The sequence below is a fragment of the Lipomyces doorenjongii genome (genome assembly GCF_038497915.1).
Source record: "Lipomyces doorenjongii strain NRRL Y-27504 unplaced genomic scaffold V1508scaffold_6, whole genome shotgun sequence".
Classification (NCBI taxonomy): domain Eukaryota; kingdom Fungi; phylum Ascomycota; class Lipomycetes; order Lipomycetales; family Lipomycetaceae; genus Lipomyces; species Lipomyces doorenjongii.
The window spans coordinates 159,926-185,367 of NW_027118073.1; the positions used below are offsets into that span (position 1 = coordinate 159,926).

Below are 25,442 nucleotides of genomic sequence, written 5' to 3' on the forward strand. Positions count from 1 at the left end.
GCTTTCCTGGTCTGCGCTACGACCTGTACCGTAGTTAACTTTCCGCGTCTCGTCCCCGCCGCTCCCTCCCAGCGAATTCTTTACCATTCGTCCCCTCCTTCTCCACTGGCTGTGGGCTCCTTGTACATTAGATCGGGCATTGTTTTATTGGTGAGTCTATTTTCATTTCTGACTTTGGTCGTGCGTGGTGGTGTGCAGCCAAAATTGCTATCTATGTTCTCGGCCTCTAGCGACGGTTTTGTGTGGGCGCCTGCCATTCTTGCTGGCTTCGCTCCCACTTGCAAGACCGTCGTGCAACCGCCTTGCTTCCGCCATCCCTAGATCGGGCGACTATTTGTTTCGTTCGATCGGTCATTCACTCTTTATACTTGTCTGATTTTTAATTCTCCGTTATATTCGCTGTCCTGGTTCCTTTGCACCGGTCAGATTCAGCGGGGTGGTCGTCACTTTTTCTCTCGTCGTTCTTACTTTTCCTTGCCGACCGTCCACTGCAGACTGATTCTTTTCTTTCTTTTTAGCTACTCCCGGCTAACCATCTTGCGCTATTCTTTGCGCTGGATTTTTTTCAGTCCCTTTTCTTCGATTGATGGCTTTTTCTGCCCAAACAAGCACTAGCTCGTTACCAATTTCCAGACAGCCGCATCCGCCTTCTCCGCTGCAGCATTCCGACCTCAAGAACCTTTCCTCCTCCGCCATCGTGCCATTATCGCCATTGCCTGCTACCTCTCCAAACACTACCTCACCCTCTAGCACGGCGATCACGGCGACTTCTGTCTCTTCAACCGTCGCCTCCGCGGCTTTCACACCTTCTCCGACCTCGCAGTCAAGTCTCGCCTTCCCAGACTCCGCCTTTCAATCCCCCCAATTCTTGCTGTCCCAGTCGTCCAGCCGCAGCAGCCAATTCCTTACCGCTGACAGGCTAGGTTCATCTCCGACCGTTTCGGGTACCTTGAGCAACAGCGGGCCGCCTAGAATCTCGCCAGTCGTGGACAACAGGTCTTCGATCATGGTCGATCCAGCACTCGTCAAATCCCCTCACGGTTTCTACGAGGGAACGGTATGTATCCTATTTACTGCACAATTAGCTCCTTTTGTTTGCCGGACAACTAAAAGAAAGGGTTGAATGTGGGAACATGCCACAGTCCCGAGACTGTCGGATTGCTACTTTATCATTGTGATCTTATGTTCATTTGATCATTACTAACGAACTTATTCTTCTTGCCTTCTGCAGCCCTCTCAAAAAGCCCAGATGGTGAGTCATTACTTGTGTCGTATGTGCCGGTATTGGTCGATGGTACTAATCATGGCTAAGCTTGAACACAAACGTCAGGAGCACGAATTCATGCGACAGGAGCACATCAGACGATTCGAACAGGAAATGCATCTTCTCGCCGAGCAGCATCGCAAGGACGAGCAAATGATTCTCCAGATGGCTGCCAATGAGGCAGATAACAGTGCAAACACTGCTACTACGATCAGCGAACCGACCACGCCTCCTGACTACCGTGAAGCTCTACCGAGCACCACCGTCGGCGGCGATAGGATACGCTCCCAGACTGTCCCCGTTGGTGTCGCTGGCGTAGTCACTCCTAACGCAATGCTTCGTTTGCCTGGCCAGCAGTTAATGACTCCTCCAGAAGACGCAATTCCTCGTACTCGTACGCTGACATCTACGTCTCTTGGTCCGAGTCGCCGACTATCGAATGAGGATCCATTGCTCTTTGATCTGCCGAAGCTTTCTCTCGGCCGTTCAGATTCGCAAGCCCGATCCCAGAGCGCTGTTGACGTCGATTCAACATATAGTCTTGGTCAGATTAATACGACAAAGTTTTTGTTTGGAGATGACTCTGCATCAGGGTCGTCCTCTTCTACAGCTGTAAACCCCGAGCTCAAGTTCAATACCACCGACGACAAGTTTCCCATTCTTATCCGCCGTGAGAGCTTTAACCAGTCGTCACTGGCGCAACCAGCATCATCTCAGGTCCTGTCGACCTCGGCCCAACAACAGCCGGCAACGTCTCAGCCGGGCACTCAGCAACAGGTCTGGCCATTCATGTCCCGCGGCCGTAGTGGCCATCAGCATACCTTGTCCGGTGTCTCTGCTGCCTATGGAGACTCTGCTAATCACTATAAGGACAAACGTGCTTCAGTAGACATGCCATCTACTTATCAGCTCTTCAATGGTGGCACCAGCTCTTCCAAGGTATGCTTCCTACTTTCTTCTTTCTTCTTTGACTCACAGTTATGCAGTCATTTCCGAATGAAGTATCACACAGCCGACAGCCATCCCAACGATCAATATCAGACAGCGAACGCCACGAGCAGGGTTTCCAGCCATCAGTAAGCCCACTTCCCGGAATGCATGCTGAGGGTATTTCGCCGGTTCCATCGCCTGGAGTGTATCCTCCCTACATGTTGCCGCAGGTCTTTCATCCATCGACTTACTCGTATCCCCCTCTCTACCGCTCGAACCAGCAACCTGCTCCAGATAATTTGTATGGTCAGGGAATCGCTTCAGGGCCGCCTGTTGCGCAGGCTCATCCTCACCAACATCAGCACAGTCCATCGCAACCTAACGTAGTGCCACCTTCTGCTGCGAATCTTATGCACAGGACTGCGTCAAATAGACGCCAGAGCGAGCAGGACGTGAACAGATTCGCGAACGTGATGCTCGAGAGTCTTGTGAATGAGATATACTCTTTGTGCAAGGACCAGCACGGATGTCGGTATTTGCAAAAGAAGTTGGAGGAGAGAAACCCGACTTATTTGAATATGATCTTCAATGAAACATATCCTCACGTAGTTGAACTCATGATTGGTAAGGACCTTGACAGGTTTATACAGACATTTGTCACTAATGCGATTAGATCCATTCGGAAACTATCTCTGCCAGAAGCTATTGGAGCATGCCAACGATGAGCAGCGCACTATCTTAGTAGAGACTGCCGCTCCGCAGCTAGTAAAAATAGCATTGAATCAGCATGGCACTCGTGCATTACAGAAGATGATCGAGCATGTCTCTACTCCGGAGCAGGTACGCATGTTCTTAATGCGAAGTAGATTTGTGATATATTAACTTCTACAATAGATTCGCCTTATTGTGAACGCGTTGAAGACCAATGTTGTCGAGCTTATTCAAGATTTGAACGGAAATCACGTTATTCAGAAGTGTCTCAATAGACTGAGCACTGATGATGCACAGGTATGTTGAGGGATCATAGTGTATATCGCTGGCAGTACGTACTAATTGGTCGCAGTTTATATTTGATGCTGTCAGCGAGAACTGTGTTGCCGTTGGTACGCACAGGCACGGGTGCTGCGTTCTGCAGCGCTGCATCGACCATGCTTCTGATGCTCAGAAGCAGCAGCTCGTGAACGAGATCACCACGCATGCGTTCACTCTAGTGCAGGATCCATTTGGAAACTACGTTACTCAGTATGTACTGGACTTGTGTGACGCGAAGTACTCTGATCCCTTGATCCGCCGGTTCTCGGGCAATGTCTGTACGCTCTCTATGCAGAAATTTAGTTCAAACGTTATTGAGAAGGTCAGTAAAAAGTTGATGCGTGTTTTTGATTCAGTAGGTGTTGACTTGGTCATAGTGCATTCGTATAGCTGAGCCTTCTACTCGCAAAATTCTTATCGATGAATTGCTCTCGTCAGTGTTCTTGGAGAAGCTCCTTCGTGATTCATTCGCAAACTATGTTATTCAGACTGCGCTTGACTATTCCGATCCTCAGACACGTCAAGTCCTTGTCGACGTTATTCGTCCGATCCTTCCGTCGATTCGCAATACACCTTATGGCCGTCGTATTCAGTCGAAGATAATTGGTCCTCCAGTTGGCGCAACCACTAGTTCCCCCAATGGTAACGCACCCAGTTCACCATTTCAAGGCTACCCTCGTGGCAATGGGAACGGCAATACCGGTCCTAATATGTTGGTCAGACGTATGCAGGGATTGGAAATTCAAGATAGCAATGCAATGCACGCTGTCAATGGCAGCACTGGTGCCGCCTACAGCGCGGGGTCGAGCAGCGGCCAGCAATCTCAGCATCAGCCTGGTCAGCAGCAAAACTCACGGCAGCAGACGCAGCCACAGGCGCAAAACGGCCAGCATCACCTGCGCCAGCAGTCCCACCACCACCAGGGACATCCCCAATATTTCTCTCATCCATTTGTACATCAGCCAATGCGCAATGCGTTCACCAACGGCGATTTTAGCGGATATAATTACATGTAGCCTGCATGGGCCGGCTGTGTAATTTGTACCTTGATATTTTCTTATTCAGTAGGTTTTTTTGTTTTGAACTGTGTATTACAAACTGCTTCCTCGTTCGCAGAGGCTTTTAGTTGTGGTTGACACCGTTCTCGACTGTTAAGCAACATGGCGAATCTGGTATATTGCGATCACTCCGTTACGATATGCGAACACTGTGGATACTTCGTCGATACTATTCAGTCATTTGCGCGTTACAATTAAGTTTTTTTTGTACACTGATCTCATCGCCACTACGTCACTATCATTGTCATCATATAATCATCATTTTATGGGTTTTACTTATCTACATGGCATCCGTATAAGCTGCATTATCTACTATCGGGAAGGCAAATAAAGGTTAAAGCGGATTTTATATTCTTTTCATTGAACTATTATCTATGTATTAAATTTGTTATTTTATGATTGTGTATTATTCCATTTTGTGTGCTTTTAGCTATCATAATATTTTTAATAGTTTTTCAGTTCTTTCTCCTTAGACATATGTGTATGTACAGAGTTTCGTGTGGAAATTGTGAGTGAGTGAGAATTGCGTGTACAATCTGAGATACGGGGCAAAACGGGATTTCTTAAAATGTCACAAGAAGTAACGTGGAATTTGTGCGATTTTTATTATCGTGATGATGACCTTATTATTACGCTTTATGGTTTTTGTTGTCTAAGTAGTATATTATAGTTTAGTATTATAGTATTATAGGGTCTCATCAACTCCTTCATAATTATAATCATAATCGTGCTTCCAGCCAGACTCGTGGTGTCATAATGCTAATGCGTTGTCAATCGCGTTATCGCCCATATGCTTGGCGTAATTCAACAAGCACGTCAACTCTAGGTCCACGCCAACGCGGTTCCTCCAAACCAAAAATCGCGCGTCGGAGCAACAAATATCTTTAAAGTTTATGAATTCAGGGGTAAATACGTCATTTGTAACAAAGTTCCCGAGACGCGTGCGGCTCGGGATAACTTAAATTCATGTGATGAGGGTAGGGGTTCGTGGATAACCTTGGGTAGGGGTTCAATTTGAAATTGGGCAAGGGTTAAAGAATTTCTGCTCTTTGGGCTCTCGGGTAAGGGCTTCAAGAAAAGTACGACAAGGGGTACGTAGTACCTGTAGAAGAGTTCTCTATTTGGAGTGGTGTACCTTAGAGGGTACCCATCTTATCACTTTCCTTTTGCCTGCACAGCGTTCCGCTTTCGGCTGAGGCGTGATTATGGAGCTAGTCCAGTTGGCGACTTTGGCTCAATCCAGCACACGTTTGGTTTCTAGACAGAACGTATTGATCGCCGACGGAACTTGTCGTGTGTGCTTCAGCGATTAATTGGAACGGGCATTAGATGGCTGAAGAAGTATTGTAAGTTATTTCGACTTGTCAGATATGGCGTTTGGATTTTGAACGTGTTTGGCGGTGTTGGGATATCAGCTCGTGCTCACTATGGTTGAGGAGCTGTTGGATAACTTGGCTTGAGAGGATGTCGATTATCAGAAGAGATGGGGAGATTCCTTGCATGAGATTTACTGAATCGTGTAAATGGTTAAGCGGTTAATAGTCGTCTGGCTGTACTTGGCATGGCAGGGTGACAAGGATCTCGATTACGGGGACTAACGATTATCTCCATAGTGACTCCGCGGCGGCTACGCGTGACCGCATTCTGGATAGTAATAGTAGTATTGCGAGCGACGATGAAGCTGACTCAGCTCCTCTTTTGACATCAGAGACAACCAATGAGATTCCGTATCCATCCAACCCGGAAACTGTCACCGCCATCTTCGCGTCAGATGAAGGTGCTGCGGAAGCTGCCAATGGCCAGACTACCGCTGTTACCCTAAAGAAGAAGCCATTTTGGATTAAGCTAGGACTTGCGGTTTTGGGATTCATTGTGTTCGTTCTGATTCTCCGTGGATTATGGAAGTTGAGTCATCGCGCTAATGCTCCGCCCGAGGCCGAAGTCTGTCTCACTCCCGAGTGTGTCACAGTTGCGGCCGGTCTTCTTGCGGACGTAGACCTGACGGCAGATCCATGTGAAGATTTCTTCCAGTACACGTGCGGTGGATGGATTGCGAAACATGACTTGAGAGCCGACCAGGGCGATTACTTCACCTCGACAGTCATGTACGAGGACTCGCTTCGTCTTTCTCGGCAGATTCTCGAAGGTGAATATACCGGTGTGTCGGCTGCTGACCGACAGATTTGGGATAAGGCTACCGGTGTGTATGCTGCATGCATGGACACTGACCGTATCGCCTCCCGCGGCGCCGAGCCTATATATACCGTCCTCGAGAAAGTTATGGCGACATACCCCCTCTACGAAGGAGCTACCGAGACAGTCAAGTCGTGGGTTGAAGGACCTAGTGGCATCTTCACCAAGACTGCCCGTGCTGCTGTCAATGACTTGACAGAGACAGTCTTGTATTTGCAGACTCTAGCGGTCACAGCTCTTATTCAGTTCGATATCGAGGCTGACGATATGGACCCAGATTACAACGCATTGAAACTCTATCAACCATTGAACGGATTGCCGTCGAAGGATTACTACTCCATGCCTGCTGTTGTTGAGAATTACGTTATGGCGATAAAGAAGGTCTTGGCGAACGTGCTGGTTGACGCGAATAGTTCGCTATCTGCGGCTGCGGCCGACACCCGATACGAGCAATTGGCTAAGGATGTTGTTGACTTTGAAACTAAACTTGCCAACATTGGAATGGATCTGTAAGTCTACTCTGGCTCTGATTCTGCTACCGCACTTTGGCTAAAGGCTTCTCAGTGAGGATCTCTACGACGGAGGCAAGACGTACCACCCGTACACTCCGTCTGCGCTTCAGGAGACATTCGGCGCGATCGATTTCGGCTACTTGATCCGCACTATGACTGCTTCTAGCACGCTTCCGTCCAAGGTCATTGTTGCATATCCCCAATTCCTTGTCGACTTAAACACTGTCATCGCCTCTGTTTCCCGCGAGACCCTCCAGACCTATTTCCTTTGGAAGGTGACAGAAGTCCTTGCGACTCACTTGTCTGAGTCAGTTTCCCAGCCTGTGACTGAATTCAGGAATAAGCTCCGAGGCATCGATGTCAGCGTACGCCCTGAGCGATGGAAGACTTGCGTCAACGAGGTCGACTCCCTCACCGGCTGGATTCTTGGAAAGTACTATGTCGATGAGGCCTTCTCTCCCGAGGCCAAGCGCATGGGCGAAGACATTATTAACGGAATCAAGGAGGCGTTTGTAGAGAAGCTTAATGTTTTGCCGTGGATGGATATCCGGACAAAAGGCGTTGCTATCGACAAGGTGCATAACTTAGTGCAGAAGATCGGATACCCTGATCAAAGCCCTAACGTTAAGTCTGCGGAGAGCCTGGCTGAGTACTACAAGCAGCTGTCCGTGTCATCGACAACCTACTTTGAGAACTACGTGTCTGCACGACAGCAGGCTGCGACCGAGGAGTGGCAGTCTCTTGGAAAATTAACTGACCGCGCGGCGTGGGGCATGACTCCTTCTACCGTTAACGCATACTACAATCCTCCTCTTGGCGAGATCGTCTTCCCAGCCGGTATCCTCCAGCCTCCGGTCTTTTCAGAATCCCAGCCTAGTTACATGAACTATGGCGCCTTTGGTGCCGTCGCCGGCCACGAACTCTCCCACGCGTTCGACAATCAGGGCCGTGAATACGACGAACACGGCGTCTTGCATGATTGGTGGACTCCCGCTACTGCCCGAGAATTCGATTCTAGAGCCCAATGCTTTATTGACCAGTATTCTCAATACACTGTCGTGGACGAAGATGGCAATATACTACACGTGAACGGCAAGCTCACCGAGGGTGAGAACATTGCCGATAACGGCGGTATCGCCGCCTCATTCAACGCGTGGAAGAAGTACGAAGCGGCAAACCCAAGTCCGGTCTTACCGGGCCTAAACTTGACAAAGGAACAAATCTTCTTTATCAACTACGGTCGTTGGTGGTGCGGTAAGATTAGACCTGGTACCGCCGCCCAGAGGATCTACACGGACCCGCATTCCCCGAGCTTTGTGCGCGTGCTCGCGGTCGCTGAGGATTCCCAAGATTTCATTGATGCGTTCCAATGCAAGAACAAGCAGCCGAGATGCGTTTTGTGGTAATTTGGTTCGATTGAAATGCAGTTATGGAAATAATGTTGTTAGATTTCTATCGAGTTTTGGGTATCATTTGGTCCTTTTATATTGATAGGTCGCTTTAAGTCGTTAATAAATACCAGGCTGTAACATGTTGCTCGCAGTGCGGGCGCTTATTTTTGCCATGTATGTTATTGTCGGTAGGTTTTACAAGAATGTTGATTAATGTCCGAAGTTTGAGACTAGAACTGCGTTACATAGCGGAATTAAAAATTTTGGAAGACAAGGATTGCATTCTTATTGTCACAAAGATGAACATCATGTTATATAAGGATATACTAGAATGTCAGCACATAAAAACGCCAAGGAAACACAAATGTAAACTGGAACCAACCAAAACAAAAATCCAAAAAAAGATCATGTAAGCAAAGAAATCCCATTTTCTACCTCAAAAAAGTTATCATTCGAGATGCCATCACTGTTCTAATACACCTTTCGCTAGGACGGATTCGTATTTCAACTTATTCTGTTCCGCCCATTCTCCGAGCACAGACGCACCAAATGCCGCAACTTCCCGAACGCTTGAATACATCTGAATAGGCAATACAAACTGATCTTCTAATGGCCGCAATCCAGGTCCACTTGACCCTCCGCCCATGATAGCCGGCATCGACTGAGAGAGATGTTCGGCAGCTAACGCACGTCGGCGCCATGTGTTGGGACACCGCTCAATTACAGCCTCAATGGGAAACATTCTTGCTCCTTTTTGGAAATCGTATGCAGCTAAATCCATGTTCCTTGAAGCCTTCGTGAGTAATTCAGTTACCTCAGCAACATGGTTATTAGTTGTACTTGAGCCAGATGCTGTCGGTTCCGGAGATTCCATAGTTCCACTTTCGCGCGATTCTGGCACAGAGGAGTGCTGTAGTGCTTTCACAGTCTGACGCTGATATCCAGCCATGCGAAGATAGACGACTGCACGGATTTGGTAGCTTAGGCCGGCCAGCAAAGGAGCCTTGCTGGATTCATGCAAAGTCACTAAGTGTCGAGTAAATGGGACTAGGGTACTCCAATTCTTATCTGATGGAACCCGGCTCTTGATACTAAAGAACTTATCATCGTAATCAAAACCAACGAGGTAAGCCCTATTAATTAATTAGCAATAGCCTTATAGATAGTTAGAAATAACCCACAGTAACGAATCCATTGCATATAAACTTGCTAGCGGCATATTGCCCGCTTCTCTTTGTCGATCTGACTCGTGCTTCCTACCAGTAGCAATAGCAATCCATTTTTGCGCCTTACGTTCAAGAACTTGCACGGCTTGACTGTTCAAAGATGCGCTACCATTACTACTCGTTCTCTGAAGAGTATTAATCGATGATTCCGTTGAGGACAATTTATGGGCGTTAGACAAGAATGCCTTGTCATTTGCAAATTCATTTTGGTGTGATGCGGGCGAAACGGGTGCGTCGCCGCCACCGATAAGCCGCCGTTTGTTGTATTCAGCAAACGTACTCTTTTTTGCACTTGGGGTTCCGGGAGTCGATGCAGCGTCGTTGGCAGCAGCTACCTGAGATGGCGGAGTGGCGGCCTGATGATCTGATGGTGATGTGGTCTGTATACTGGAAACAACTTTTTCCTTTGATGAAAGAACTGGATGCGGGGACAGTGACGGTGTAGTAGACGCTACTGTAGGGGATCTGAAGGCTGTACTCGCAGCGGCGGCGGTTATAGCCTTCGACGACAATTTATATGATCCAGAAGAGGTGGACAGAGCACTTTCCGTTGACAGCTGATGTGTCGTGCTCCTGGCCGTAGACGACGTTTGGTGTAATCGGCTCGCAATGGCATTTTCAACCTTCCGCCGTTTTGTTCCTTCCTTCAAGTTTTCCGACAAATCGCGCTTCGTACGTGTTGTAAGTTCGGCCGTAAAAGATGGAATGCGTAGAACCACGATGCGACTACGCGGTTTATCAATTGTTGAGGTACCATGGCTTTGTAGTAGTGTATCCGATGGCGTCTTGCGGTGCTTACTATTTCGGTCATCCTCGAATCGAATACCTAGCCCTGACAGGTCGGACTCAAAGTATGGTGGGAGCGTTGGAGTTATCATGCCAAGAGTGTTGACGATGTCCGCTCCATCAGAATCGAAGACGGAAGGTATCGTTGGACTCAACAAAGATGGCAGCGGTGTGAGAGGATAGTAAGTGATGGCTTCACGTGACAGTGGCTTCTGCGTTAGGTTATGCAATTAGAATTATTGATGCAACATAGTAGTATAGTTACCTGCTTACCTCCTTCTTTGTCTTTGTATTCGTCTTGTCAGATTTTTCATTGGGCGGTGAAGGCGGTATTGCGGAACCATTATGGCCATGACCCTGACTGTCACGAGTCCGACCACTATCCGTTCTATCGAGTACCTTACCTGTACTTCTCGCGTTCTCGTGTGCACGCTGCCGCTCGTGAATCCCGTTTCGGTCATCGACCTTGCCTAGTTCTTTATGACGGTCGATACTATGACTGTCATGTTCTTTGGCCCTAACTCGATCACGGTCACGATCCGTGTCCGTAATACCATTCCTTTGGCTATCCCGCGCACGAGCTTGGTCCCGATCGTGGTATCTATAACGATCGTTGCCCTTTAATATGCTATCTGAATCATCTCCATCGCTGTGGTTGTCACGAAAGCCCAGATCCCCGTCCCGACTCCGGCCCGGTTTTGTATCTCTGCAAACCCTCGCCGTAGCCCAATCCTCTTGTCCGCCATGTTTTGAAACTGATTCTCTCAATGATGTATACTTTTGTACTATTCTTTGTGTAGCGTTGGCATTGCTAGCTTCTTGACCATCCAGTGTTTGCGAAGATATATGCGGCTCAGGATCTGTATCTGAAATTGGATAGTACTCCTCATAGTACTCGTGCCCCGCCCTGCCACTACTGCTGACGGCATCGCTTACTGAATCCTCCAGTCCGGACAGCCCTCCACTCCGCGGGACAGTTGCGCTCGACCCAGGCGACAAGTACGTAACATATTCTTCGCGGAATGCGGGATCGCAGTAAGGATCAGGTGTCAGTCGAGCTCGGAGGCCCATAATTCTCTTATCTATTGCATCCATTGTCACTTTTGTCGCCGCCGCAGGGCCCGTGGTCGTAGTGCCATTCCCCGTAGAGGACGGTGTAGGTGACGGAACATTCATGGCTGCGGTCGAGTGCGTCGCATGTGTGGAGGTTGAAAACCATGGGCCGAAATTTAGGGTCCTCTATCGTGTTTTATCTTGTTTAGCTTAGCAACTCTGGAGCTTGCGGTTGACAGCCCAGGACAGAACGTCGGCTTCGCAATTAAGCCTCTTGCTTGATTCGCTGTCGAGTGAGCACCCTTCTATGGGTGTTAATATTGCGAGCGAACTGGCGATGCTGGAGTTTGGTGCTGTACACGGACAGACTCCAAGACAATAATGAGGCTTAAGCCGTGTGGTCAGTAGGAGCTTGGATCATCCTGAACCTAAAACCCAGCAACTTTCAAAGCCGTCGAGTAGGTGCAAGCAGGCCATTAGCGCATAACAAGTCCATAACCAAATCTACACCGATTTATCTATCCATAACAATAACCCTGATGCAATTTTTCTACATGTATTATATATTTACCGAAACTTCGATTTGCAATGCCCCATACGCCATTAGCATTAAGCACGTCCTCCAAAATATTACAGTAATCCAAGAGCTCCATAAAATGCTAGTCTCTGTCAAACCTACTTAAGCATCATTGTAAACCTTTCTTCAAGCTACGTACATCCACTTTTAGGACTGAGAATGCTTCAAAGCGTTTGGCAAACTTCGCAATGGAAGCATGTACAGCTGCAGGAGCTGCATAGCAGCCATGTGCACATTAGACTGCAACTTAGTTTGCTGTGCCGACGATGTCGGCATCTTCCATATTCGTTTAGCTGCCGTATCGTACTCCTGAAAACTGTATAACAGTTTCTTGCGTACTCTCGACGCTTCTGCCAAAAGCTCATGTGAAGGTGGCTTGTTCGGATCATCGAAATTGCCGAGTAACTTCTGGAAACGCGGAAGCAGTGACTCAATTCCACGCTTGAACTCAACCATATTTTCATATACTTTGACAAAGTTCGGTCTACGTGTAATGTCCTGGGCGAATTCGCGACGTCCGAAGACAATTGCGCGGCAATCTTTGCATACACGAATGCTGACAACGAAGTCTTCGTATATCCTTTCCGAGAAATACTCAGAAACTGTTAACAGTTAGAAATATTGCCTTCGAAAACGACTGGGGCTACGTACTCGCTTCCATGTCCAATACTATTCTGGACGAGCACATAGTTTCCGGGGAAGAGCACACGACATTTCCGCATAGTCGACAATGATGCTTTCGTAAAGAGAACGTAAACTTTTGCTCACAGTAAGGGCAATCTTGAACATCCTTGTCATCTTGCCACGCAACAATGGACTGTTCAGGCGGTTTACGATAATTCCTTAGCTGCTTCAAGTATCCGGTTGCCAGAGTGGCCGCGGCCCCAGCTGCTCCCTTTGCCAGTTGAGTAGCTCCAGCGCCTGTAATAGCTGGAGTAGTCAGATCTTTGACACTCGGATCGTTAGTTTCAATCAAGAGCTTTATTAACTTCGTCAATCGTTTCTCGAGCAAATTAGCTTCCAGATGTGCCTTCGTGACAGTTTTCCTTCTCTTCTCAGTAAATGCACTTGACAGATCTTCTATTGTACCAGAACTATCGTTAAATCCTGGGCGACTCTCAAAGCACGAAAAGCAGACTCTCGCCCAAACACCGTGTACGGGATCCCACTTCGCTCGCTTATTAAGTTTCATATGACATGTCGCATGTTCATCGCAAAAGAGCTTTCCGCAAGACCGACAATTTGCTTTTCCGGTTCTATTAGTGAGTAGACGTCCACAGCTGTATTCCGCGCAATGATCGTTTCCAGTCTCTCGCTGCCAATGTGCACGAGTAATAGATTCTTCAGTCAACTTCGGATTCTGAGGAGCGGCGTGAGAATGCGTTCCGTTCGCACCTCCTGGAGACGTAATTCTGCGGGAGTTACTATTACTACCAGTTGGAGCGATATTATGAGGACCAACGAATGTGACGCCGCCTGTCGAACCTGTCGAACCCGGCCCCGCAAAACCGGCCCCGTTATTATATGGAACAAATGACGATGTATCGGGACTAACACCTGGTGCCAAAGGCATAGTGAAACCAAGATCTGATATATCTGCATATGCAAATGTCTGGTTCAACGCCTGAACGGGAGTGAAGTTTTTGGCTTTAGAGAGATATTTCATGAACTTTGATTGCATGTTATCTTTCTCTCCCTGTTCGACATCCTTATGGTATTCGTCAAGATGGCCATTTAGCTCCGCCAGGTTTGTCTGACAAATCGCCAGTTAGAAGACATGTACATTCTGGATGTTGTGCCACAGTTGAGACGAGTACTTACCATCACTTCATTGCATATAGGACATATCGGTTGATCTTGGCCTTCGGCCACACTCGATACTTGAGATGTAATAGTTGATTGCGGAATAACAGGAGGTAGCTGGAAGTTATCCCCACCGATAACACGTCGTGGTTTGTGAGATGCATGGGGCGCATGTTGCTTTTTAGGTCGGAGTGTCTCGACGACTGTGGTTCCCGAAGCTACAGATGAGATCGACGCTATGGAGGGAACAGGAGAAGTAGAAAGAAAGTCCCTGCCAATAGGCGAGAATGACCGATCTCGCAAATGACGATTAGGAGACGCCATGACAAGTATCGAAGAAATGCGATCCGTAAAAGTGATAGGTGAGAAATAAGCCGTTGCCTTAAAGCGTTCGGAAGCATCATTTCATTGCTCATCTCAATGTTGCTTCATCTAAGGTGCTAATTTGGAAGAAAATTTGAAAGTTATGTCCGCGAGGCACGTGCACTCTTGTCATGGTTACGATCGCACGGACATTGGCGTGATGGCACAGGGAAAGTTAAGCCGCATTGACGTCGCCAGGATTCGAGAAGTTGGTTTCAGGTTGATCGTTGTAATTGCTGTAACTTCTGCTTAAGCGTTGATAAATGCTCCGTCTCAGTCTATGGCATATTCAACTCTCAACCGGATCTCGAATATAGTGTAAGAATGGAAGATCTACACGGCGGTAAGCTATCAGACGACTCAAGGCTTTACAATCCGAGAAGTGATGATTGCTCTCGTGGTCCGTTATCATTCGCAGAGCTCAACAAAGGTGGACCGTTTGTCATGTGCGCAGATCAGATCGAGGGGAGCCCATCGCCGTCAAAGTTTTCAGTCAGTATAGTCGCTACTGATGGCAAGAAACCATATTCAGCTATCCGTAAGTCTTTGTGAGTCCAATTTGTCTGAAGAGGTTCTGACTGATCCAATGAAGTCACGCCTGCAGTGGCTGAGAAAATACGTAGTCGCAACAATTTGATTCCTAGTGATGAATGGGCTAGTTTATTGTTATGGATTTTTTTACATGAAGACACGTTCAAGAGTGACGAATTACGTGAGAAGTATGAATATCCTCTTGTTTTTTTAAAAGGACTGAAGGATCACAACAAAAGTTATCTGGTACGACTTGCTCTGTCCTGGCCTGGATTGATTAAATTCTAAATAGACATGTAGATATCAATTGAACATTATATTGACTGTTTTACGGTATGTGGGATCGGCATCTGGGATCACGGGAAAGGCTTACACGACAATAGAATGTGCTCGGCACTGTTGAATTCAAATATGACGACAATCCACTAATCAGTCCTATGCGCTGGGTCTCAGATTCTGTTAGGGAATATGTGATTCTACGAAAACAGCTCAGGAATACGAAAAAGGAGCTAGCTACCACCCAAAAGCAGATTGACGATCTGGGCCATCAAATTAAGGAGTTTTTAAACAAAAAAGACGAGAGTGAAATATTAATTTTGGAGAAGATGCGAATATTGCTAAATGAAAAGAAGCAAAAGATACACGAGCTTGGTGGGGATGCAGACAAAGAGCTAGATTTCGAATACAACGAAGATGTCAAAGAGGAGCGCCCGAGGACACCGAAGAAGAGATCGCGATCAACTAGAACACCACGACAATATAACAAATCGAAGAAACGAGCAGTTGTTGAAGATGATAGCGGCAGCGAGATTGATGAGACGTCTCCTCATACGCCAAAACACAGAAGCGAAGTAGCTGATGGTCTGCTGCGGCAAAGCCAATTCAGCGGTACACAACGGCCGTGGATGCGAGCAAATGCCATATCCAGCGGCCAAACAGCGTCACCTATAAGGACGTCCGCTGTCTCAGATAGAGAGAGTCGGGACAGAAGTAACTCTAACGGTGGCAAAGCATTAAAACGTGAAAGGAGTGAGTCCACTGATTATATGAGTACGGAGTCGGACGTAGTCACCGAACGCTCCACGGAGGATGGCTAATATGCAGAACATATCGTGGTGATTGTTTGTGCAAACTTTCTTTGTAAATATTAAAGCTATGCTTATTATATGGCGATTATCAATGGTAGCGTTCAGGCGTGTACATAAATCGGTCAATTTGAGAACTTCTTGCTTCCGCACACAGTTCCAGTTTCACACTGTCCCAATGAGCGTATGCTTACAACAAATTATATATTCAAAGAAGATGGCACCTATTCCTAATCAGTCTGCCAGATCTCGACATATGATTGGTCCATCAATGAAATCACTTTCTCCACATTCTGCGACTGCACCTGAATCACAGGGCTATGCACCAGTTATTAAGGGTCCTACCACCACTCCGCCACCGTCCCAGGTGCGCAAAATCACACCACTACATGTCGAAACTAGCATATTGCGTGATCCGGACCATCTCCTTGTACTGAGTTCTTCTAGTAGCGAGTCGGCACCATCTGCTTGTGGCATCGGCGCTCCGGATCTGCATTCGCGTTCAAATGCGCTAGAGGATTCGGCTCTATCACCCACGGCCAGGCAGAAATTTGGAAATATGTTTCTCCGATTACTTGACTCCCAAGACGCTAATTGCGAGACAGCCAAGGAGGTGGAAAAGAAGTAAACTACTTTCCACTAGCTCTATAGCGGTGAGATGAAGTGAATATCGCTTAGATTGTTGTGCATTGGCTACGTACAACGTCGTCAGCTAGGTTAAACACCAATAAAAATATTCGATATGCATACTATTTACCTTTTTCATTTGGATTCTTGAACCACTATTCATAAACGCCCATAAAACTTCCTCCTCTTGCCCATCGAGATCGCGATCCAAACGATCAAGTTCTTTAATCATCTCGAATTCAGCATTAGATTCTCGTTCTTCCCATTCAGCGTGGCAAATATGGTGGTCGTCGCTAACACCTTCATGTACATTGTCATCTTTACTGTCTGTCCAATCCGGATCATATTGGTCCTTGTCATCCTCCTCGTCTTCCGTAAAATTCTGCGCAATACGTTGAGTCGCGTCTTTAATTTCTTCTGATGGATCGTCTTCATTCGCTGCTAGAGAAATGCTAGGTCCCATTTCCTTCTCGTCAAGTTTTTGCGTAACAAAGTCGCTAAATTGAAATGGCCGTCGATAATTTTTGTCATTAGTATCCTGCTTTTGACGCTTATTATTACGCTTAATTCTTCTCTTCTTTTGTCGATTCTGGTCGTTTTGCGAGTCCTGCGACTGATCCACCTGCAAAAATGTATATGTATGTAGTTGATTGCTTTCCATCGTATTAGGTCCGTCATCAGTAATCTCCAATTTACTGGTCATAGCAAGATCGTATCATTGGATTATGGGCCCAGTTAAATGTAATAGTCTAATCAGATTCTAAATTATATCTACGCGCCGTGAGTGGCATCTCGAGGGATAGGGTACCACACTGGGTATCACGTGCCACAAATCCACTTTGGATATGAACATAATAGGGCAATCGCTGTAATGGTGATTGGGCTACGAATGGCTTTCGCGTTTCCGGACCGCAACATACCTCTGGCTTCCAGTCAGCAATGGTCTCAGTATAGTAGTTATCCTTCTAGAGTCAACAAAGCTTTCATTCTCCTGTGGATTTTTGATCCGAGCTTTGTAACTAACTATGCTTAAGTAAATGACCGGGACCCTAACCCGAAGACATGCGTGAAATAGTGTCGCAATTATTTTAGTCAACCTAAATTTAAGTTCACAAAATAGGTTATATGCGGCACCTGTCCAATATACACAATATTTGTGACATTACTTTCCAAGGCTGATTCAGTATGATGCCCAAGGTCAGGTTCCTGACACGGATGCAGTGGAGTTGTCTGACCACTCACCAGTTCTGTTGTAGAGAACAACCGCTACTTGTCTAATCAAAGGCCAATTTCTGTACTTTCTATTTGTGAGATAAGCTGGCCCGGTTAGTAATGTAGGCTGAATAAGCATACCGAAGTCCATAGAGGAGAGAGCGAGGGAGGGGGGTTATGGCCAAAAGCGATTTTTGAACTTGCGGAGAGTCGGAGAAATTATTGAAAATAAGGTTTCGGCAAATACCTGTCCGGGCTGTTGCGACCTCGGTACGGATGCGCGGGGACCGCGGGGAAAATCACGGCCCGGAGGAGAGACCACTCTACCCGGAATCCCTTATTTGCCCACAAACCTCGAAGGCTCAGCCAACTTTGTGAATGGCGCTAGCGTCTGTCGTGGCACGTTGCTGACCGAGCAGGGAGTGTCGGTTTCCGCTTCCGGTATGTGATATTTTTTTGATGGCGCATGTTTGTTTGTGCCCTCCAGCCGAAGCTGCACATCCAGCCAGTTTTAGCATAGTCCGAGACGGAATGGAACAACCGGCCAGTTTTAGAGTAACCCAAGATCCACTACGTATATTCTCAGCCACGACAGATTCCTCCTGCCTGGATGCCATTATTCGCTCTAAATTCGCACAGAAGCTGAAGAGCAATCCTCGACCTAATTCCTTTGTTTGCCGCAAGCACTAGACAGCGATAGTGGTGATTGGTCGGCTGTTGATTGCACAGTCTTTGTCATATCCAGTCGACAAATGGTCATGGAAAAGGCAAGTGCTAGCCATGGACTTGCGGGAACGGGCATGTCTAGTACCGAAGACAGCAACTGCTCATCTACTCCAGCTTCTGAGTTCTCTTCGAAGGGGCAGTATAAGCATGATCAATCGCCTGCTCGCATGGTGGAGCATGAAGATTTTCTTACTCGTCCTGATATTCGCGGCGAAGACGAGGAAGAAATAGAAGCTGAGGAGAGACGCCGGCGCATCAAGGTGTCACAATACATACAGTTTCGTCGAGATATTCGAGAGCCGCTTTCTGAGATGCTTGGCAGTGCTCTTCTTATCATTATCGGAGATGGTGCTGTGGCCCAGGCATTGTTGTCGAATTATCAGATGGGTAACGAGATCACGATCAACCTGTGCTTCGGCTTCGGTCTTACTATGGGTTATCTAACAGCGATCACTGGCGGAGCAGCCGGACATCTGAACCCAGCTATTACACTGACGAATTGTATCTTCCGAGGATTTCCGTGGTGGAAGTTGCCAATTTATGTATTGGCGCAGGTAGTGGGATGTGGCGTCGGCGCTGCTTGTGTCTTCGGCATATATAGGAATGCGATTACAGCCTACGATGGAGGTCAACGACAGGTGACCGGTCCTATGAGGACAGCTGGTATCTACAGCACATATCCTGTTGGCTTTCTTGACTTGCCCGGTCGTGCAATGCAGGAGTTCTTCGCGACCATTGTTTTGGTGTTCTTCGTAAATGCTGTCGCATGCCAGTCCTCCCCGCATTTGCCTTACAAGCTTCCTCTGGAATGGAATCTTGTCCGTGCGTTGGTGCTTGGACTTTCATTGTTTGGTATCGGAGCCTCCCTCGGTTGGCAGACCGGATATGCCATCAATCCTGCTCGTGATTTTGGACCTCGATTGGTTTCATACATGGCTGGATATGGACGCGAAGTGTTCACAACAGCTGGCCATTACTTCTGGATTCCTATAGTGATGCCCTGTGTGGGTGCCATTACGGGACAGTTACTTTTCGATTTTATCGTGTATGAAGGCGAACACGATAATTTCGTCACGAATCCCGTGGTGGCAGTCAAGAGATTAAAGGAGAATGTGGTAGGAAGTAAGAAAAGGCCGGAGGCCGATATTGAGATGAGGGGATATTGATGGCTACTTAGACTTTCTAAGGTAGCATCTTGCATATTTGGGAAGTGTCAAAAGTGGTTGGTTACTGGAGCATAGTTTGGTTATAGTCCTGTATTTTGTTCATTTTGGGTTTCTTCTGTATTACAGTGTGTAATTAAGTGAATCCAGGCGTCGCAGCAAGATCTGCAGTAACAATTCGCGATGTTATGGACGACGCTGGAGGAGCTGAGTCCCAAGTACACTCCGAATCCGAGCTTACAAGCATCGAAGATCCCCTTTCTGGGTGTGGACGCGTGCCGACAATGGTTTGTCGGCCAGCTCGAGGCGGACTTCGTGCCCTTCTCCACAGATGAGGTATTCGATGACGGCGTGTTCACGTAAAAAGTATTGAACATTTTAGAGCGGTGGTCGGCTCGACAATTATTCTTGCAAGAAAAACTGGTTTTTCGTCGTGTCGAGACAACAATCCTGCCGAGCACCGTGGACATCCAAGGTTGGAGCTAGTCCAGAGAGTAGGGAATGTTGAATGGAGCTAGTCCGGAGTTCGAATAGTGGAATTGACCAATAAGTGATGAGATCACGCCCTAACTTCAGGGCGAGTGGGGAGTTCCTTAACAATGTGCCGTTGCCCGGCTGCATGCAGGGATTTTATACTTACAGAACCACTGGGCTCAAGCTGAAAGGGGTCCAACAGATGAGTGTTACCCGGCAGACGCGGCTCGCGTATAGCAGACGCAGACGGCGGAACATGACGCAAGGGTATTACAATTTGCTCGATCGCGACGATCGAGTGCAACGTTCGAGTACATGAACGTTCTTCAAGTTCCGACGCAACTGAGCACTGAGCCACGGAACCACAACTTCAAATGCAGCGATCTCTAATCGTGTCCGAACGATCATAATAAGAAATTCAAGTGCATATTGCAATAGATTCACGCAGCGAGTTTTAAAGCGTCGACCTATTAGAGTCCATGGTCAGACCTGGTGGCTGACATTCTGAATTGACAGTCTTTAGCCAAGAAAGCCATAATCAGTTAGGAAGATAAATTGGATTTTTGTCTGCTAGATTGGCTCGCTATTTTAGATAATTTAGACAATGCGGATCATCATTCTTCCTCTTTCGACGTCTTCTCGACTCATTATTACACAGCGGACTGCGTCACATCCGTTACCGCCACGGCTCGATGATCGATTAGCCCAACGCGCCCATATCATTTGGTCAAAATGGGAGAATTCTACTACTTGGTGGAAGATTAAAGTGACAAAATGGGGAAATGCGGCAATGGATCGGATCTCTTATGACGAATGGAGCTTGAAAGGCGTCCCTCGTCCGCCCATTGGGTTATTCCCCTCGCATCCAAAGAAATGGTGGGAGTTCTGGAAGGGCAGTGATGATTTGAAAGATAGAGAATCTCTGATGGGAACAAAGCGGGTACCATTACTCTACCCCCCACATTTGATCAAGGAGCACGAAGCAGTGGAGTGTGTCCGCCAATTAGCAGAAAAAGGACTGCCATACCACTTCAAGTACATGTTATTGAGTCTAGTAGGCGCACCGTTAACGTTGCCGGTTGCGTTAATTCCTCTAATTCCAAATATTCCGGGTATGGTGCTCCACCGGATGATTCTGCTGTTAAGTCTACACTGACAACTTCGTAGGATTTTACATGTTATATCGCGTATGGTCTCATTGGAAAGGTAGGTTACTACTATTTTGTTGCTATCATTCGTTGTGTCTTGTGCCTAACACCTGTACGACAGCTTGGGAGGGTGCCAAATTGTTGAAGCGGATAGTTGATGAGAATAAGTTGGTGCTAGAGCCGAGTCATGCAATAGAGATAGTATACCACAGTGAAACTCCGATGATTGTGGACATACCGGATAGTCCAAATGGAGAGAAGATGTTACTACAGGACTCTCAAGTAGCCACGCTGGCTAATGCGATGGATGCAGAGGAAGTGCAAGCGGAACTTCATCGTGCTTTGGCTCAGGTGCGGGGACGGATAAAGAAGGAACTGGAAAAGAAAGAGAAAGAGAAAGAGAAAGAGAAAGAGGAGGAGGAGAGGAAAAAGAATGGCGACGCGGCGTAAAAAGATATGTATAGATGATAATCGGGGTTTGTTTATGCATGGATTCTGTTGATTAGTCGTGCGTTTTTGGAATTCCATATTGTAGATAGTGATGCAACAGTTGCCGCGGTGCAAAATTTGTATAGTTATGCATTAATATAACTTATGTAAATTTTAATCTCTCCTGTCCTTATTACATGTGACATAATCACAAAGATATAGGATGCGCAAAGCGCCATTCCAAACAGGTCGCACTGTGTTGGTCATTGCGACGCACCAGTGCCTTGGTCCATTATTCGGACTTAGGGAGTACATGAATTTGACGTACTTAGTAAGCCAGTACTACGCCAATTTGTAACGTACAAAGTAAGTCACTTTAAAACTTCGTAGTAGTTAAAAAGTCAAGAAAGCACTTCGTTCAACCGCACCGGTGTAATCAAAATGATCCACCAAGTCAATGTGATGTATGTAAACTCTTCCTAAATTCTAGGTATCATGCATTAATAGTGGTTTCCATTACGCTGCAAATATAATCTACAAATCACGTGTATTCTTTAGCGGCTACCATGCATGTGGTGAGAGACCCAGTGCGGCAGGATAATAAGGTGAGTACTCTTGTCGTCCAGTTCATCACTTTGATATACTTAGTACTGGAAGTTTGGAACCAAAATCCCGAGTAGCTCAAAAAAGATATACTCGGTAGAAAAATTTTACTAAGTTAGTCCCAGTATATAATATAGTGCTTGATTTGTTTCCGTAGGAACGAAAACAGTTGTACACAAACAGAAAACACGTCTTGAGAACGATTCTGGTCCTAATCTAATAGAATATGTATATACTATCGATGCTCTCTAGCGAATCCTATAAACCCTGAACAAGGCGCGATTGTTGTTAGTCAGTATTTCGGTCGGCGGCTGATACGTAGATACAGTAATAGACCCCGGCCCGTTAAGCTGATGCTATTTCCAACGCACTTCGTATCGGCCTAGCCAGGTTTTCGTTTTGTTGAAATAGACTTTCTAACACTAGCGTGCATGAATTTTACAAGTGAAAAACAAATCGGCTTCACTGGGCTATCGGAGTAAATCGGCCTAAACATACTTCCGTTACGATTGAAACAGAATGAAAGAGGACAGACCACTACGCGCGACGCGCCTTGGTTTGCAGTCTCAATGGCCAGCGCAATTTTAATTATGAGACGGGTACCCTAGCCTCGAGCAACGCGTTTTAGAGCTTCGCCAGAAGATTTTCCGGGTAGGATTTGACGCGTTATTATGGTACTCATTTGCCGCACTGGCGAAAATAACTCTAATAGTTAAATGGGTCAATTCCATCCCCAAGATACTCTAGTTGCTTCTATTTTTGGCGCACGTGATGCAACGCCCTGAAGAATCCAGGAACGCAGCAATGTTCGGAAGAATAATTAAGTAGACTCAAAGACTAGTCCACCTGCAGCACTCTGTACCGTCTCTTGACGAATCGCTATCGGCCGGCTTTAGTTCTAACATACGGACAATATCAAAAGAATCGAGGACAAGCGGCTGTCTTGCGGACGAGCTGGTGTTCCAATTTGTTGACCATCGCCCCCTGCATTTTTGACTGTTGCTTCTCATTCTTCATTCACCCCGCAATGGCGACCAACAGGCGGTCTCTCAACCCATTTGCCTCGCCGGCTCAATCAATGACGGACTTGTCAGACCGTGCGTCTGTTCAGTCTGACTTTTCTGCAACTTCTGAAATCGCCTTGTCGCATATGAATCACGGCGGTTCATCGGAGAATGCTGCTGCCACCGCCACCGCTATCTTCCAATCTACGCACGGCGATCACGTTCACAACTCACGGCAGGCTGTATTCTCATCCTCGTCGTCTATATCTTCATTATCCCAACATTCGTCGTCGCCGTCAGCATCTTCATCAGCGGCATTTGACCGTTACAATCAGTCCGCGCTGTCGGCTGCCAATGCGTCACCATTTATGGCCACTTCCCATTACGGATCGTCGCGAGCGTCATCTTCATCATATATATATCCTCATGCCCTTGGCGACCCTACGTCAGCTCAAGGCGCTGTCCAGAACGACCCCGACTTTTCGCCGTTTGGCGGCTACCCGGTCTCCTCCTTTCCTCTCCATATCGACGAAAAAGAAGCTGACGACTACATGCACAACCCAGACCCTATCCTCGATGCGAAAGAGAACGCTAAATGGACCGGGTTTGACGCGCGTGGTTTCACTACTTTGTTAACGCTGTCGGTTATGGTGCTGGGTGCTATTGCGGTGTTCATCGTCTTGCCAGTCCTGACTTTCACTGGTCACGCTGGTGTACCGCACCATAACTCGCCGGTGACTGACCCTCTGTCATCCTACAAGTATGGCATTTTGAACGGAATCAGGACATCTCTTGTTGATCCAGATACGCCCGATTCTGCATTGACGCGATTAAGTAAGGACGGTAAGACCATGAAGCTGGTATTCTCAGACGAGTTCAACAAAGATGGCCGGACGTTTTATAACCAAGAAGATCAATTTTGGCAAGCCGTTGATCTTAATTACGCAGCTACCAATGACTTGGAGTGGTACGACCCTGACGCTGTAACAACGGCTAATGGAACTTTGGTTATTCGTATGGACGCTTTCCAGAGCCACAACCTTGATTACCGGTCTGGAATGCTACAGTCATGGAATAAGTTGTGCTTTAAGGGAGGAGCAATGGAAGTTTCTGCATCTTTACCCGGTCTCGGTAGCAAGCCTGGCCTCTGGCCTGGTATTTGGACCATGGGTAACTTAGGCAGACCGGGCTATCTTGCAACAACAGATGGCGTATGGCCCTACGCTTACAATGAATGCGACGTTGGTATTACTCCTAATCAGTCGTCGACCGATGGCATCTCCTATCTTCCAGGTCAGCGGTTGAACTCTTGCACGTGTAAGGGTGAGGATCATCCCAACCCAGGTACGGGTCGTGGGGCGCCGGAAATAGATGCATTGGAAGCAGCCAATGGCAATATAAATTCTACGTACAAGGTCGGTTTAGCTTCACAATCATTACAAGTTGCTCCATTTGATATCTGGTATATGCCAAATTACGACTTCATTGCGCTCCACAACCTAACTACGACATCGATGAATACTTACCGAGGGGGGCCTTTCCAACAGGCTGTTTCCGGCATTACTACTCTAAACAATGAGTGGTACGACCTTCAATCGTTTCAGAAGTATGGCTTTGAATATGAGCCTGGAACAGAATCGGGATACATTCAATGGGAAGTTGGTGATGAGCAGACGTATACTCTCTATGGCCAGGCTATTGGTGCGAATGGTAATATTGGGCCTAGACAAATTTCAGAGGAACCAATGAGTATTATCTTAAATCTGGGCATTTCGAACTCATGGACATATATTGATTGGCAATCGATTCATTTTCCACGTATTATGTATATTGATTATGTCCGGATATATCAGCTTGAAGGCAATGAGATCCTCACCTGCGATCCGGAAGGATATCCTACTACCGAATATATCAGCAACCATCCGGCTGCGTACTCAAATTATAACTACACCAGCTGGTACGTACTGGAGGTCTGATTCCAATCAGTACTTCGGACTTGCTAATGAATTAATTCTAGGAGTGCTGCTGGTTATGATTTCCCCAAGAACACGTTGATGAACGGTTGCTCGATGTGAACAGACGATGAATTATTACGGCTACGCACGGCACATGACATTTTCTAATACATTTGTTTGATGGACTTGTATGTATGTGTTTAGTGTTTTATTATCTGGTAGTGTATGCTTTTCACGGAATAAATGTTGTTACGTTGTTGTTGGGCGTAAAATTGAATTATTAGACCTATGCTTTTT

General features: G+C 46.9%; 10 protein-coding genes across 10 annotated transcripts; 7 read left to right on the plus strand and 3 right to left on the minus strand.

The window, feature by feature from the left end:
* Window positions 1-1,342: 1,342 nt before the first annotated feature.
* On the plus strand, window positions 1,343-2,344 carry V1508DRAFT_349334 (uncharacterized protein; the record flags this gene model as incomplete). Its single annotated transcript, XM_066936753.1, has 1 exon — window positions 1,343-2,344. One exon carries the CDS (start codon window positions 1,343-1,345, stop codon window positions 2,342-2,344), a length of 1,002 nt encoding a protein of 333 aa, XP_066798009.1.
* Window positions 2,345-2,604: 260 nt separating this feature from the next.
* V1508DRAFT_349559 (armadillo-type protein) lies at window positions 2,605-4,242 on the plus strand (the record flags this gene model as incomplete). Its single annotated transcript, XM_066936762.1, has 5 exons — window positions 2,605-2,818; window positions 2,868-3,034; window positions 3,089-3,202; window positions 3,258-3,548; window positions 3,604-4,242. The coding sequence occupies 5 exons, from the start codon at window positions 2,605-2,607 to the stop codon at window positions 4,240-4,242; spliced, it is 1,425 nt and encodes a 474-aa protein (XP_066798010.1).
* Window positions 4,243-5,455: 1,213 nt separating this feature from the next.
* Window positions 5,456-8,725, plus strand: V1508DRAFT_453868 (uncharacterized protein). Its single transcript, XM_066942558.1, has 3 exons — window positions 5,456-5,630; window positions 5,898-6,986; window positions 7,042-8,725. Exons 1-3 carry the CDS (start codon window positions 5,614-5,616, stop codon window positions 8,393-8,395), a joined length of 2,460 nt encoding a protein of 819 aa, XP_066798011.1. The 5' UTR covers window positions 5,456-5,613; the 3' UTR covers window positions 8,396-8,725.
* On the minus strand, window positions 8,589-11,802 carry V1508DRAFT_365446 (uncharacterized protein). The gene is made up of 3 exons (XM_066937330.1): window positions 10,666-11,802; window positions 9,562-10,604; window positions 8,589-9,513 (listed from the first exon to the last, which is right to left on the minus strand). Exons 1-3 carry the CDS (start codon window positions 11,566-11,568, stop codon window positions 8,844-8,846), a joined length of 2,616 nt encoding a protein of 871 aa, XP_066798012.1. The 5' UTR covers window positions 11,569-11,802; the 3' UTR covers window positions 8,589-8,843.
* A 150-nt stretch (window positions 11,803-11,952) lies between these two features.
* On the minus strand, window positions 11,953-14,181 carry V1508DRAFT_365447 (FYVE zinc finger-domain-containing protein). The gene is made up of 3 exons (XM_066937331.1): window positions 13,844-14,181; window positions 12,674-13,775; window positions 11,953-12,624 (listed from the first exon to the last, which is right to left on the minus strand). Exons 1-3 carry the CDS (start codon window positions 14,147-14,149, stop codon window positions 12,170-12,172), a joined length of 1,863 nt encoding a protein of 620 aa, XP_066798013.1. The 5' UTR covers window positions 14,150-14,181; the 3' UTR covers window positions 11,953-12,169.
* Window positions 14,182-14,382: 201 nt separating this feature from the next.
* V1508DRAFT_242856 (uncharacterized protein) lies at window positions 14,383-15,969 on the plus strand. Its single transcript, XM_066936365.1, has 4 exons — window positions 14,383-14,726; window positions 14,781-14,965; window positions 15,020-15,052; window positions 15,103-15,969. The coding sequence occupies exons 1-4, from the start codon at window positions 14,513-14,515 to the stop codon at window positions 15,814-15,816; spliced, it is 1,146 nt and encodes a 381-aa protein (XP_066798014.1). The 5' UTR covers window positions 14,383-14,512; the 3' UTR covers window positions 15,817-15,969.
* A 52-nt stretch (window positions 15,970-16,021) lies between these two features.
* On the minus strand, window positions 16,022-17,190 carry V1508DRAFT_450952 (uncharacterized protein). The gene is made up of 2 exons (XM_066942493.1): window positions 16,562-17,190; window positions 16,022-16,497 (listed from the first exon to the last, which is right to left on the minus strand). Exons 1-2 carry the CDS (start codon window positions 17,132-17,134, stop codon window positions 16,450-16,452), a joined length of 621 nt encoding a protein of 206 aa, XP_066798015.1. The 5' UTR covers window positions 17,135-17,190; the 3' UTR covers window positions 16,022-16,449.
* Window positions 17,191-17,977: 787 nt separating this feature from the next.
* On the plus strand, window positions 17,978-19,420 carry V1508DRAFT_410868 (aquaporin-like protein; the record flags this gene model as incomplete). The annotated part of the gene is made up of 1 exon (XM_066939378.1): window positions 17,978-19,420. A coding segment is annotated over exon 1 (1,025 nt), but the record flags the coding sequence as incomplete, so codon positions are not given.
* Window positions 19,421-20,165: 745 nt separating this feature from the next.
* Window positions 20,166-21,761, plus strand: V1508DRAFT_410870 (mitochondrial K+-H+ exchange-related-domain-containing protein). Its single transcript, XM_066939379.1, has 3 exons — window positions 20,166-21,118; window positions 21,174-21,212; window positions 21,276-21,761. Exons 1-3 carry the CDS (start codon window positions 20,611-20,613, stop codon window positions 21,602-21,604), a joined length of 876 nt encoding a protein of 291 aa, XP_066798017.1. The 5' UTR covers window positions 20,166-20,610; the 3' UTR covers window positions 21,605-21,761.
* A 1,797-nt stretch (window positions 21,762-23,558) lies between these two features.
* On the plus strand, window positions 23,559-25,265 carry V1508DRAFT_402363 (beta-glucan synthesis-associated; the record flags this gene model as incomplete). The annotated part of the gene is made up of 2 exons (XM_066938479.1): window positions 23,559-25,147; window positions 25,208-25,265. The coding sequence occupies 2 exons, from the start codon at window positions 23,559-23,561 to the stop codon at window positions 25,263-25,265; spliced, it is 1,647 nt and encodes a 548-aa protein (XP_066798018.1).
* Between the last annotated feature and the right edge of the window lie 177 nt (window positions 25,266-25,442).